Here is a 15,519-nt window from a genome sequence, read left to right as displayed (position 1 = left end):
TCCGTTCTCATGATTAACAAAGGTCTGGGCAATAGAAAGTAAAATCAAATATTTGAAAAATAAGCCTTTTGAGACTGTTTGATTTTTTTGTTGACGAAGCAAAAATACTAAAAAATAGCTTTTTAGAATTCTTTCTTACACGTAAAGAAGTTCTGAGTTAAAAACTTAACAAGACACTCTTTTAATGTGAACACAGATGTTCGTTAATTTGATAAAACCTTATTTTGTTAATCCAATCTACGTCATCAACAAAATGTAAAACGTTGTATTTATATTTAACATATAAAATAACTAAACTTAAATGTTTTATCCTCCCCCTCCCCACCCCAAACAAACGCGCACACTCTAAAAGACAATTTTCCATCTGGTTGGTTGTTGACAGTTCAATTCTTGGTCGCCGCAAAAGCGGTTAAATGTAGAATCCGGGTGCAACTGACGAATTTCACGTTCCTCTTGAATTCGAAAAGAAAAGGTAGATTCGTAGGAACCAATGAAATATCTAGAAAATAGTAAATAATTACCGCATTAGATAATTTCAAAAAGTTCATCATAGGCAGCGCAATAGCGCTGCCCAAGTAAATAACAATGTTGGCGCAATGTATTTTTTATTTTATTTTATTTATTTTTTTTTGTCTTAGATCAGGGCACTTTGTACAGAAGGACTTATCGTAGAAAATTCAAAAGGGCTCATTCGATTGGAAATTGAAGGGCTAGTGCCCTTTTAAAACAGTCAAAAGTAATTGGAGGGCAACCAACCCCCCTATGCCCATCATTTCCCTCTAAGACACCCAATTATTTTTTTAGGTAGTCATTTTGTTCAACGTAGCTGAAAGTTCAGGAAATTGTATTTTTGAGGATGCCCGTCCCCACAGCCCTCAGGGCAAGGGCTGTAAGTTAGGCGATTTGTTCATTGTTTGCATATACTACATGTTATTTAGAAAAGGCATGCATGTTCAACTACTACTTTCCAAAAATACGAAGTGCATTAAGGTGAGTCTTTCAAGGAATATTGAGGGGGGTGGGAAAACAAACCAAAACATGTTATGTGTATATGGCTTGTCGAAAGGGCGTAACTCAGGAACGACTGAGTATATTAACTTGGAACTTTCGGGAAATGATAAGAGAGATGACCAAATGACCCAAAGAAGCAATATTTGCACGCTACTACTGTTACAACTACCGCTGTTTCTACTGCTATCACTAAAACTACTACTTCTGTAGCGGGTACTACTTAATGCTGAGGATATTGAAATAAACATCTGAGGAACTGTTGAGGTAAAAACGCTGAACTAAATCAAAGCATATTCGGCGCACACAGATTGCTGATACGGGCGTATCAGCAATATTTTAAGAACAGATTGTATCAAAAGGAAACTTCAGGGGTATCATGAGTGGGAAATTCGGTTGACCAAAAGGCAAAACTTACCTGCAACTACTACTCCTAATACTACCACTACTACTATGATACTAGCACAATTGAGGCTAAGCATATGAAGTTAAAAATGTGACAGAATATTGAGGGGGAGTTTGAACTAAATCAAAAATCCCTGTGTGCATGCAGATTGTCAAAAGGGCGCATCTCAAGAATTTATTTGGGTATTAAGTTAGAACTTGCAGGGAATACTTAAAGTGGAAGATTAATTGACAATAAGGTATATATGCATGTCACTACTAACACTACTTCTACTTTGACTAATACTACTACTGCTCCTAAACTACTCCAACTACTAGTTTAATAGCAATAACTTGCAAGGCTTAGAGTATTAAGGTGAAAAGGGCGTTAAAAGGATGTCAAAAGTGCCAGTGTGACCATCAGAGTTAGCATCGCAGTATGCCTTATTTCCATCAATTAATCTAAAAAAAAAACACAAAAACCAAAAATGAGCAAAAATAGAATCAAATAATCTATCAAGCGTAAAACTACCACAAATCAGCTTCAATAAATAAATGAAACCCAAAACGAATAGAAATTAAAATAAATAACCGAGTCAAACTCAAAACGAGCAGAAATTAACATGAATAGGACCCACAACCCCTATGCCTACTAAAGGCCAAAGCATAATTTGCACTCTACTGAAAACAAAATGTAAATGTTTTCATTTTTATAACTTTAAAAAATATAATAAATCATAAATAAAAAAGATAAAAATTTTGTTCGTTTTGGGTTTCATTTATTTATTGATGCTGATTTGTGGTAATTTTACGCTTGGTAGATTATTTCATTCTCTCTTTGCTCATTTTTGGTTTAATGAAGTTTTTTACTTTTCCTTGAAAAACTTATTTTGTGGAAATTTTTGTTTTTAATTAATTGACAGAAATAAGATAACTGCTATACTAGCTCCGATGGTCACACTGGTGCATCAAATATTCTTCTGGCCGCGTCTTCATTGAGTGTCGGCCTAAAACTAGACATAATAAAATCACCCGCACGATCATGACTTGAATTATAACACTGATAATAAAGAAAAAACCTTCTTCCGTTTTGAAGGTCAAGAGTATTTGGATACGGTGCTTTAACTACACGAAAAGGCTATTACAATCTATGAAAAAAATTGAACGACAGAGAACTCAGAAACATGACCACCACCTCTCGTCTGTCAAAACCTTAATAAACCGGATAATACTTACATTATTATTTAACAAGATGCATTTACGATTTCTAGAAACTCTAAAGGAGTACTGACACCAGATAATGAATTTTTATTGCAAGATGTTCGCGACATTCACAAAACCATGTTCAAAAACTTCTTCCTATACACCACATATTGGTGTAGTTGACTATCTAGGGCCAGATTTAAAACTTTGACGCTTCTAGACCGAAGCGTTTTTGTCACTCCGTGTTCATACTACAGAAGGGAAGATCAATTTTCCTTAAGAAAATATTATTTTAATAGCTTTTATTTTAACGCAAATAATATTACTTATGATAGTAATATGAGAATCTAATATAATATTTAAAACTTTGACGCTTCTAGACCGAAGCGTTTTTGTCACTCCATGTTCATATTATAGGAGGGAAGATCAATTTTCCTTAAGAAAATATTATTTTAATAGCTTTTATTTTAACGCAAATAATATCACTTATGATAATAATATGAGAATCAAATAATTATATGTTGGGGGGATTAAGTAAATTAAATAAACCAACAAGGCATGGGTAATAAGTTTAATCCATCGGTAGATAGTGACACATAAAAACGTGTACACATTATACATTATTTTGTTATAGGACTATTTAACTTCAAAGCCAATTGATAAAGCCTTCCTCCTTGCTTTTTTTCTTGTGAAGGTGTCTATGATGTCACGGTTTCACCGGTGCAGAGGGAAATGGACATCAAATCAATAATGGCAGAAAATAAGAAATGTGGTTTTCTTTCTGAATGTACTTGCATTATGAGAAGCATTGCCAAGTGAATAATTTTCAAGACTATTTAGCACGGATTAGATTGATTCTAACAGAACGTTGAAAAAAGCTCCGGTTCATCTTTACAAATACATTTTTCACGTAAAAGTTTGTGTTTGTTTTGTTTTTCACAAACATTTCTTCCCCAGATCCGTAGAAAATGGCTCCAAGCTAAATTAAAATCACTAATTTATTATTAAACAAATCACATCGGGATCAAAGCTGATAGTTGGGTGCTCAGATCGATCTGTTCGAGCAAAACTTTAAGAAAGGCGAGGGGTGAAAACCTTAATTATCCACTAAATAACAAGTAAAACAATCTTTTTAATGGAAAGATTACTTTTGGCCTTTTAAAGTCCTACTTAGCAAGCTAATCTCCGTGATCAGCAATATTTTGTAATTTATTAGAATATTTGGTTGAAATAAAATTCCCCTGGAACTAAAATTACATTTTGAGAACATCAGGCCTTATTTCAATCATTTTAAAATAATACCCCGAATACCTACTTTGCACAAGCACAAATGATTTGGTCAACAATAGCAACTCCTCCATCAAGAATTTTCCCTTTCGTCGGGAGTGAAGGGCGAAAGGTGAAAATTTCCAAGTCTTCTGGAATATGGCCCATTATTTCTTCTATTTCTGTAAAAAAAAAAAAAAAGATGATAAGCTTGTAATAGAAGATTTAAAACCATTAGATAGGTCCAAAACTAAAATACACACTCATACTGAATATTTGCAACAAGGCCCTTGAAATTTTTTTTAATATATATATATATATATATATATATATATATATATATATATATATATATATATATATATATATATATATATATATATATATATATATATATATATATATATATATATCTATATATATATATATATATATATATATATATATTAGTCCTGATTTTACAATTAGGAAACTAATGTTTATAGTAAATTTGTTTTGCTTATTTATTTTTTAACCTAAAAAATTTTTCAACTGTTTTTTCATGTCTTAAACTGACATTGTATTATATTAAACTGGAATAGTAAAACATATTAGAATTGGACATGGTATACTGGTAATGAGGTTGACACAGACAATTTGAAATGGTTTCTACGTAAACTTGAGAGGCAATTAGCAAATAAGCCTGTCAAGTGAACATTTTTGGAAGAGAGCGATAAGTCAATAGGTTGTTAAATTGGTAAAAATGTTAGACTTCAATTAAGGATTTGTCTTACAACTGACCTGTTTTAAGGATATGTATGATGTTACATGTTACAAAGAAGCGTGAATCAAGGTAAGTACTACAAACATAACTAGTTGATAAATTCTGTATGTTTTACTTACAGACTACGTAGCAAAAATTTATTAAATTAACTTTTGAATAAAACTATCTCAGCTACTTGGTAACTTCCATGTCTTAGTTATTGACTGAGCATCTAAAAATTTCATAAAAGCACTTTTGACTACAACAAAATCAGCTAGTTGGTATATTTCGAGTGTTTTAGTTGTTGACCGAGTATGAAAAATTTAATAAAAGCACTTTTAAGTACAACAAAATCAGCTAGTTAATAAATTCCGTGTGTTTAAGTTGCAGGGTGATAATCGAAAATTTTGTGTATGTACTTCTGACTAGAACAATATCAGCTAGTTGATAAATTTCGAAGCTTTTAGTTACCACCATGTATACAAAATTTAACAAAAGCAGTTTTGAGTATAACAAACTCAGCTAGTCGGTAAATTCTGAGTGTTTTAACTGCTGACTGAGTAACAAAATTATAGTGAAAGCAGTTTTGACAACAACAAACTAAATTAACTGATACACTCTGTACTTTAGCTGTTGACAGAATAATAAAAATTTAATAGAAGCACTTTTGAGTAAGATAAGTTCATAAATCCGTGTCTTTTAAAGAGTGGGTATATATATAGTGGGTGTATATATATATATATACATATATATATATATATATATATATATATATATATATATATATATATATATATATATATATATATATATATATATATATATATGTATATATATATATATACATATATATATATATGTATATATATATATATATATATATATATATATATATATATATATATATATATATGTATATATATATATATATATATATATATATATATATATATATATATATATATATATATATATATATATGTATATATATATATATATATATATATATATATATATATATATATATATATATATATATATATATATATATATATATATATGTATATATATATATATATATATATATATATATATATATATATATATATATATATATATATGTATATATATATATATATATATATATATATATATATATATATATATGTATATATATATATATATATATATATATATATATATATATATATATATATATATATATATATATATATATGTATATATATATATATCATCTTCATTTCGAATCTCAATAATATAACAAGTGAATTTATTTTGTTATAAGCATATTTAATGTCATTTTAAGACATGTAAAAAAAAGCTGAAAAAATTTCCAAGTCCTTCTCCCAAAAAAAAAGTTGAAAAACTATCTAAGTCGGAAAAAAAATCAAAGTTTAAAAAGAGGGAGGGCAAAAGGTTGGGTAAGAGCATTGGAACCCGGAGGGGCATGGATAACCATAAGTTCCTTCTAAAAGAAGTGTTGATATTAGCACTCATTCCCATGAATATGATGATACAAGCGAGTATACCAAGCCTCTTTTATAGATGTTGTCAAGTAAAATTCAATACTATGTCATAAATTCTATTAGTCCAATTCAAAATCAAATGAAACGGTTTACTTAAGTGGTCATTTCTCTGATTACGTCGAATCCGCCAATCCGTCTAAATTCATATAATCCGGTTTACTAAAATGGTCATTCCTCTTATTCAGTGAAGTTTTGAATACATTTTTAATTATGTCCAAACAGGTATGACCAAAGTAGTCATTCCCCTTATGCAGTGACGGTTCAATATATGTTAATCATGTCCTGACAGGAATATGCAGGTGATTCACTGGATCTAGTTGCTAGGTGAACCGGTTAAGCAAATTATTTACCTCCAGACTTATGTAAATGAGGTTTAGGGTATAACCATTAGAGCCTCAGGATGTTAGCTCTGGACGTAGAGACCCACCACTACTAATAAATATATTAAGATATAATTGGCAATCCGATACTAGCGTATTTTTAATGCTATTATGGAGAATTAGGGAGTCATTCATTATTCCTTGAAGGTTCTTTGGGCTGATCCCTGGAGAATTTCACTCCTTGTACCTTTTTGCACAGATGTGATCATAAATCCTCAGCTTTTAGCTTCAACAATGAGAATACTTATCCTTCCTAAGCAAGAAACGTAGTTCTTAAGGCTAAAGTCATAAAAGCGACCATATATCAAATAGTATCTGAAAACATCACCAAACATAGTCGCCAAAATTGTTTTTCCGAGAGAATTGTCATTTTTTGCTACGCCACTTTAAAATAGAGCACGAGAAAATTCAAAACAAGAGCCAGTAATGAGACTAATGTTTATTTACCTATGTCGCTAGCGTCACTAGCAATAAACACTTGGCTTACGTTGTTTTTCTTTGCTAGCAGGGACAGAGTTTCAGCTGTTTTTTCAAGACTTGGAATTTGAGACTTCCTTGCAGATAAAAAATCTTTTCTTCTCAAATGAGCCGCTATATACGGGCCACCTCTACTATATGTATCCAACTAGATAAAAAAAAAGAGATAAGATGCTGCATTTAAAAAAAAGAGGGTAAAAGACTGCAGAAGAAAAAAATAGAATCATTAGAAAAAAAAGGCCAAATTCTAAGATTCAAAACGAATAAAACTGACGAAAAAGCATCACTCAATTATGAAACTCAATTTCAGTCGCTAGTATAAATGGTTTATGCATTAATTTAAAAGAAACACAACTGATATCATATAGAAAAAAAAACAATGCTTTCTCAGACTATAATGTGCCAACTATTCAGTGGAAAACTTTTCGAATTCATCTTTACTTAATTTATCCAACTCAGTAAGAATAAAGCCACCCTACCTTCAAACGGCATGCGTTGAAACTACCCTATGTTCAAGACCACTATCCTTCTTAGGTCGTTTTCAATTTCCAAAAAAATAAATTGCTCAAGGTAGGCTAACAAGAAAAGTGGCTGCGGAAGAGGTTTTGGCTTAAGATTTTGCAATACAAAAATGGTTTGAAACAGAGCGTAATTGGAGGAAGGATAGATTTATTCTAGTGAATTGATGTGTTAGAGCGTAGAAAATGGACTACATGGTACTTTCAAGCGGATTTGATAAAAGTGTCTCCTAAAACTTCATCAAATGTTCATTGTTCATTTTTTTTTCATTTGAGAAACTAAACCCCATTTTATGAGGTTTTAAAACTAAAGCTAGAATTTTCTAATGAACCTACAAAAATTGGAATCATCCCAACTTTCCGACATTGAATTAAATCTTATTGATTGAATGCATAATCTAACTCCTTCAGGTTCTTTTCATACTTTGTTAATCAATTTTGTAAAAATAGAACTCAAAAAAGTCATTTTTATTTTTAGTTTACTTGTTCATCAAAATCAAAATTACTGAGCCCTAACTCGTCACAAATTTCAACCGGAAACTGGACAAAACAGAAGAAACAAATAAAACAGAAATTACTACCTTACTGCCCCCCTACATCTACGTAAAATCCCCCCCTTTATTGAAAACTCGACACATTACTCCAAATACAGCTAACTGAACCTATTCATTCACAGAACATTTTGATATAAAGCGCGCTGTGGAAACTGGAAAGAGTTATCTGTTTTTCTAGCTTTACCATAGACACTGCTCAGCCAATCAGAGAAAAATTTAGGTTGCTTAATTCTTTCAATTCACCAACATTGACCGACAGTGCCTAGTGAATGGTCAATAGCCTCCCAACTGTTGCAAGCAAACTCTTAACTAATATACCGCGAAGATCACAAAAAAAACGTTTAAGATAAAAACAAGGGGACAAATTTTAGACAAGCAAACATTAAGCAAAGTTTTTATGTAGCTCAAACTCTTTTCGTCTCCTTCGGTCCTTGATTTTTTTTGTGAGTATAGAGAAGGATATCGAGCACAGGATGACCTTGAGTCCCAGATGCACGACACTGTTATTAATTTATATACACAACAGATTTTGCTCCCACATTTTATTTTTTTTTTTATTTAGTCTAGTTTCTGAAAGTTATGATTCCCCAGTCAGTCATCCAATCAGTGTGGGTATCTCCTCAATGCAGCAAGAAAACAGGGACAAGGCATTTTATACACTGGAACTTCAGACCTCCAGATAAAGAGTTGTGTTAGCCTATAGAAAAAAAACCGGTGTAATGTTGACCTCTCGTAATTATGGTAAAAACGGTGTAATATTGATCCCTCATAATAATGGTACATACGGTGTAATATTGACCTCTCATAATCATGGAACTCGTGAAAGCAGAGTGAATTTGTCACAGAAGCAGCTGTATTTTGTATCGTAGAAAGGTTATCTAACACTTTTAGACGTCTGAAAATGTTTTTCCATGCCGAACCACTATTCTCATAGACCGAGACCTTTTCCCAGCAGGTCTCAATAAGCCCTAATTTATTATTACAGCTTAAGATACCCTAGCACCAATCTGATATAACTAATAATTAAATCGTGAATTCATCCAAGACGAGCTTAGAGCGATGCCATTCTACATGTATTACCTTATTAAGTTTATTTGAGATATTTTATTATTTCAATACATTCAGGCTTTTAATTAGTAAAGAGTTAATTGATAATATTTTTTTAGTTAAAGGTAATTCTTCTCTTTGCTTTAACTTAAGGTGATGTACCTGTTATCGACATGCTATTTTTATAAGCACTATCATAACGGCAAACTACCTACAGCCAGAACGCTCAGTTTTCTTCAGTTAAAAACTAAATTTTCAGCTCTTTTTTGGGGTGTGGTTGACTTATGACATCTACCTTGGGGTGATTCGATGGTAATGTTTTTTTTTTATGTTGATGGCGCATATTTATAAAAATTGGAGAATTTGTATTCTACAATGACATAAACATCTTGAATTTTCGTCTGCTGCAAGTCAAACTACTTTTTCTTAAAGTCAAAATCATACTTTTAAATGCCGGTAACTGGTACTTTCAACTTCATGTTGTCAAAAGTTAAGATTTCTGGGGTGTCTAATTTTTACATTTTGTATAACAGTATAGTACTGAGACACATAAAGAAAACATATTCCCCAGGAGAGATTTACAGGAATAAGGACTCTCCCATACACACACACACTGGTAGTTTTACGTTAACGTCAGGTTCGTTAATTTTTTTTCAAGCTCACGCATCGTCATGGTTTACCAGCCACACGCTAAGATTTTAATAAGACCATCAAAAAGTACACAAGCTCCAAAAATTCACTGATTTCACATAGGCTTAGTGAATCTATCTCCTCAGAAGAAAGATGCTGAGGAAAAAACTGAAATTTCAAAAATACTATTATTTTGTAAAAAGCAATCCCGTTGTTCATAAATATAAAGACCATTCCAGACTGCATCATTTAATTTTTTTTTCTCGCTATATGTCAATCCAATCCTAGGTTTTCTCGCAGCCATTTCTGTTTTGACCGATGAGTTTGACATGAAAAATTTTATCTGTTTCTGTACGTGTTCAGAATGAGCTTTTTGTTGCGTAAAGCAGAAAATAAAATATACACAACAAAATTACTGTGTAGTTCTCTAGTTAGGCTCTGAAATCACAGGATATTCGTATTCTGTAGTCTGCTTGAAACTTGGAAATACAAATTGTTCTTATTACTACCAGGCAGCTCAGAATGATCGGTAATGACAACATTAAACTCACCTTGCTTTCAACCCGCCAATCTAAAGGCAGCTTGGTTCCATCCTCTTCGTCCGAGGACTTGAGGAAAGTTTTCCGAAATTCATTAGCTATATCGATTAAATGGGTAGAAAAACGCATACTTCTTCTTCCTCTCCAATAATCAGTCTGTCCAAATTGGTCGTGAAGTAGCGTTTCGGCTCTGTCTAGGAAAATGAGCCTGCAAAGATATTATCGATTTTTTTTTTTTTTTTTTTTTTTTTTTTTTTTTTTTTACAACAAAGCTAATCAACAAAATTAAACTAAATGTGATCAGAAAGAAATATGCAGCCTCGGTTTTTATGCAACGGATGGTCGTATAAACTTCGGAATGGACTTATTCGATTGTAAATCAGAATTTACAGTTCCCTTCCCAAGAGCCAAAAGTGATTGGAGGGCAGCCAGCCCCCCCCCCCTAACGCCCTTTTCCCCCAAATGCATCCAATAAAAGTTTTGAGATAGGTATTTTGTTCAAAATAGTTTAAAGATCAAATAACAAAAAGTCAGGGGTCTTCATATCCCCCCAAAGCTTGGAGGCAAGTGCTGTAAGCTATGCCCCGAGGAAATATAAGGTTTATGTAAGAGGTGGTCGTATAAACTTCAGAGATGGCTTGTTTGATTGGAAATTTAAAGTTGTAGTTACCATTTTAACAGTCATCAAAAGTGATCGGAGGGTATCTACCCTCCCCCACGCCTTTTCCTCCAAATACTTACAATAAAAATTTTTAGATAGCCATTTTGTTTAAAATAGTCCAAAATTCAAATTGCTATAAATTTGGTGTTGAGAAATCCTCCATAGCAACCGGACAAGAATTGTAACTTATGAACTTAAATAAGTTGTAAGTTCTCAAGAATCAAAAGTGATCAAAAGTAACAAGATCAGAAAGAAATATGCGGCCTCGATACAATTTCCTTTTCCGCAAATTTCAAATATATCATCAAAATATAAATCAAACAGTTCGTGGTAACGAACTGTAGTAAGGAGCGACCCGGCTCAATAGTAACCAAAACTCTAAAAAATGGAATTTTGATACCAATAGCTACATCAAAAGAATCGCATTTTAATGCTGGTTTTAAATATATAAGTTTCATCAAGTTTAGTCTTACCCATCAAAAGTTACGAGCCTGAGAAAATTTGCGTTATTTTAGAAAATAGGGGGAAACGCCCCCTAAAAGTCATAGAATCTTAACGAAAATCACACCATCTGATTCAGCGTATCAGAGAACCCTACTGTAGAAGTTTCGAGCTCCTATCTACAAAAATGTGGAATTTTGCATTTTTTGCCAGAAGGCAGATCACGGATGCGTGTTTATTTGTTTTTTTGTTTTTTTGTTTTTTTTTTCTTTTCCCCAGGGGTGATCGTATCGACCCAGTTGTCCTAGAATGTTGCAAGAGGGCTCATTCTAACGGAAATGAAAAGTTCTAGTGCCCTTTTTAAGTGACCAAAAAAATTGGAGGGCACCTAGGCCCCCTCCCACGCTAATTATTTTCCCAAAGTCAACGGATCAAAATTCTGAGATAGCCATTTTATTCAGCGGAGTCAAAAAACCTTATAACTATGTCTTTGGGGACGACTTACTCCCCCACAGTCCCCGTGGGAGGGGCAACAAGTTACAAACTTTGACCTGTGCTTACATATAGTAATGGTTATTGGGAAGTATACAGGCGTTTTCAGGAGGATTTTTTTGGTTTGGGGGAGGGGTTGAGAAGAGGGGGATATGCTGGGGGAACTTTCCTTCGAGAATTTGTAATGGGAGAAGAAAATTTCCATGAAGGGAGAGCAGGATTTACTAGCATTATTAAAAAAAAAAACAATTAAAAAATAAAAGTGAAAAAGCTTTTTCAGCTGGAAGTAAGGAACAGCAATAAAACTTAAAACAAACAGAAATTATTACCCATATGAGGGGCTCACCTCCTTCTAATACCTCGCTCTTTACGCTAAAGTATTTTCGGTAATTTCAACTACTTATTCTACGGCTTTTGTGATTCAGGGGGTCATTCTTAATGAATTGGGATAAAATTTAAGCTTTCGTGTAAAGAGCGAGGTACTGACGATGGGGCGAATCCCCTCATATATGTAATAAAAACATGAGAATACAAAAGTTCTTTACGTAAGCTAATTTATAAGTTACGTAAATCTTTTACCAATAAAAAGATTCGTAAAAAATTAAAAGTTCTAGTTGCCTTTTTAATTAACCAAAAAATCGGGGGGCAACTAGGCTTCGTCCCCCGCTCTTTTTTTCTCAAAATCATTCGATCAAAATTATGAGAAAGCCATTGAGCCAAAAAAAAAATATGCAAATTTCGTTTTGATCATTCCTCTGCGGAGAGCCAAAATCAAAACATGCATTGATTCAAAAACGTTCAGAAATTAAATAAAAAAAACAAGTTTTTTCAACTGAAAGTAAGGAGTGACATCAAAACTTAAAACGCACAGAAATTACTTCGTATATGAAAGAGGCTGCTTCCTCATCAACGCTTCGCTCTTTACGCTAAAGTTTTTTACTGTTTTAGAAAGAAGAATTGAGAGAAAGAGTCAAACTTTAGCGTAAAGAGCGGGGCGTTGATGAGGAAGCAGCCTCTTTCATATACGAAGTAATTTCTGTGCGTTTTAAGTTTTGATGTCACTCCTTACTTTCAGTTGAAAAAACTTGTTTTTTTTATTTAATAACAAATAAGACTACACTGCCCTTCTATAATACAACTAACAAAAAGTACAATCTAAAGAGAATTTTTTATTTCATGAAGATAGTGAATTGTAAAAGAAACTAAATGAGTCATTGGGCTATATAATTAAAAGTCGCCTTCGGCAATATAAATGAGTTAAATTAATACAAAAACTAACCTGAGATATAAACCGAGAACAACAAAAACAAACTAATAAATAGTCTTAACATCATAACTTAAAGCAAGTTCTTTTGCTTAGGCAGGCTCCTGTGTATATAGGATTATTTAACAAAAAGCTTCCCTCTACGACAGAGATGGAGATGGGAGGAGAAGGTAGATAATTTCCGCTCTATCCAAGATCCTCATAGCTTTACGAGCTCCTCCCCCCTCCAAAAAAAAATAAAACAACTATATATCTTTTTCATTCTTCTGCAAAACGAACACCCATTAGAGAGTTAAGGGGAAATACGGTCTGATTCACAGTGTTTTCCTCACACAAACAGTAAACCATTCTAGTGCTTTGAGCAATATGCATGCCTTTAACATTAGACTTAGTATATTTCCATCTTAGACCACAGTTCAGCAGTACAATACAAGAATGGAATGCTGGATTTCTATTTTAAAAGATTAACTAAATGATTCCATTTACTGGAGAGAACTTGAATTTTTCCAAGAAGTTACTTTTCATTTCCAAGTTATTTTCAAAAGTTTTCTACACAAAGGTGGATCACACGCTTGACGGAGGTGTAAAAAGTAGTTTTTCATGTGCGCTAGGGAAAAGTATACCCCATATGGCTCCCGAGATGTACACTGGGTGGCGGAGAGTGGGCGGCCCCTCCCAACTTCATGAAAAAGTAGCACCAAAACCATTACAGGGTTTCGTAAAGCCTGAAGTATTTTGACTCTAAACAGCAAAGTCCTATCTGGATTTTTTTAAAAGACTAACGTTGTGTGTACTTGCCTGTTACTCTTTGATTCGATTAAATTTTGTAAAACTGGTTTCAATACTCTTGGGCCCCCAAGGATCTCCAAACATTTTAGCTTCTTTGCAAATACATTCTCATATGACCAGAAAGGACCTCCATATGTTGCATCATCTTCTTTCCTAAAAACCAAATGACATTGCTTATTATAGGAGGTGAATGATGTTTGTTAGGGTTATATCTCGAACTTAAGGGGGGGGGGGCAAATGAAACTCAGCTATTACCTTTCTTAAATTTGATTTATCATAATTAAAAGCTTTATTACAAGTTGCAAACAACTTTTAAATTTCTGTAATTTAGATTCATCTTGAGGGAGGAAACAGCAGGGTTTTCACCCCTAAAAATTTATCACACTGTTTCTAATGTTGTTTTTTCCATGTGATTTTATTTTGGTAAGTGATTTTTTTTATGATTTTTCGATTTCTTTAAGTGATTCTTTTTAGAATCGCGAGAATCCCGCAAAAATTCAATGGAAAATACACAAAAACACTGGAGTCAGAATAAAATTAGATTTGCTATTCTAATTTTAAGGAGACAGTCTGGAAGCAAGAACGCATATATTGCCGTAAAAGTACAATAAGCTTTTGTTTTCATTTACATGGCTTTTTTCTTCACTGCTCTTTTAGTTAATGAGTAAAAAATAAGTTTAATAAGCAAAATAAGTATTTTCAAAAAAAGTAAAGAGCTACATCAAACCAAAAATGAGCATAAATAAAGTCAAATAAAAATCCAAGCGTAAAACTACTACGAATCACATCAATGAATAAATCAAACCCAAAACGAACAAAAATTACAATAAATAACCGATTCAAACTTAAAACCAGCAGAAATCAACATGAGTAGGGCTGACGCACCCGATGTCTTCTGAAGACCAGAACATAACTTGCACTTTACACTTCCTGAAATTTGCACCTTAATATTCGTAGTTGCAATAGAAGTAGTAATTGCAGTAGTAGTAAAACTAGCGGTGTTAGTAATATTAGTCGTGGCGTGCATATTCCCTTTTGGTCAATGATCTTCCCTTTTATGCATTCTCTAGAAGTTCCAACTTAAACACCAAAATCCATTCTTGAGATACGTCCTTTTAAAAATCTGAATGCAGATAGTGTGTTTTGATTTATTACAAATTTTCTCTCAATATTACCTTAAATTTTCACATGCATACGCTTATCCTTAATAGTACTAGTATCATAGTGGTAGTAGTAGGAGCAGTAGTAGCAGTAGTAGTGTTGTATTAGTAGTACTGCCAACAAAAGTAGCAGCATTATCAATAACAGCGTCTGAAGAAAAATGGATTTATATTTGGTACACTAATCTGGCTTTGATATCGATAAATCACCTAATAATTCAAGCGGAAATGGCTAAATATTTTCTTATTGAGATAACAGATGTATGAACAGCATTAAGAAATGTGTCGTACTCCGGAATGACCAAAACCCTACATAGCGGACCTAGGACTACAATAGTAATGAATTTATCCTGTTATTCTTCTATTTTAGGTCGAGAGGATTAGAATACATCGTTGAATGACAATAAACAAGAGTTT

At 32.7% G+C, this 15,519-nt stretch overlaps 1 protein-coding gene across 3 annotated transcripts in view; it reads right to left on the bottom strand.

Moving 5' to 3' along the window:
• Nucleotides 1–250: 250 nt before the first annotated feature.
• Nucleotides 251–15,519, bottom strand: part of LOC136041015 (GDP-fucose protein O-fucosyltransferase 2-like) — a 34,278-nt gene continuing 19,009 nt past the window's right edge. For all 3 annotated transcript variants that reach the window (XM_065725521.1, XM_065725520.1, XM_065725523.1), the window contains 5 exons: nucleotides 13,952–14,095; nucleotides 10,308–10,503; nucleotides 6,978–7,155; nucleotides 3,911–4,043; nucleotides 251–499 (listed from right to left, as the gene is read on the bottom strand). In XM_065725521.1, the coding sequence (XP_065581593.1) occupies nucleotides 346–499; nucleotides 3,911–4,043; nucleotides 6,978–7,155; nucleotides 10,308–10,503; nucleotides 13,952–14,095 (805 nt within the window). In that variant the 3' untranslated portion in view covers nucleotides 251–345. The remainder of the gene's footprint in view (nucleotides 500–3,910; nucleotides 4,044–6,977; nucleotides 7,156–10,307; nucleotides 10,504–13,951; nucleotides 14,096–15,519) is intronic.

The sequence above is a fragment of the Artemia franciscana genome, chromosome 21, assembly GCF_032884065.1.
Source record: "Artemia franciscana chromosome 21, ASM3288406v1, whole genome shotgun sequence".
NCBI lineage: Eukaryota > Metazoa > Arthropoda > Branchiopoda > Anostraca > Artemiidae > Artemia > Artemia franciscana.
The sequence above is the reverse complement of the archived record's forward strand: the minus strand, read 5'-3'. Positions and strand labels throughout refer to the sequence as shown.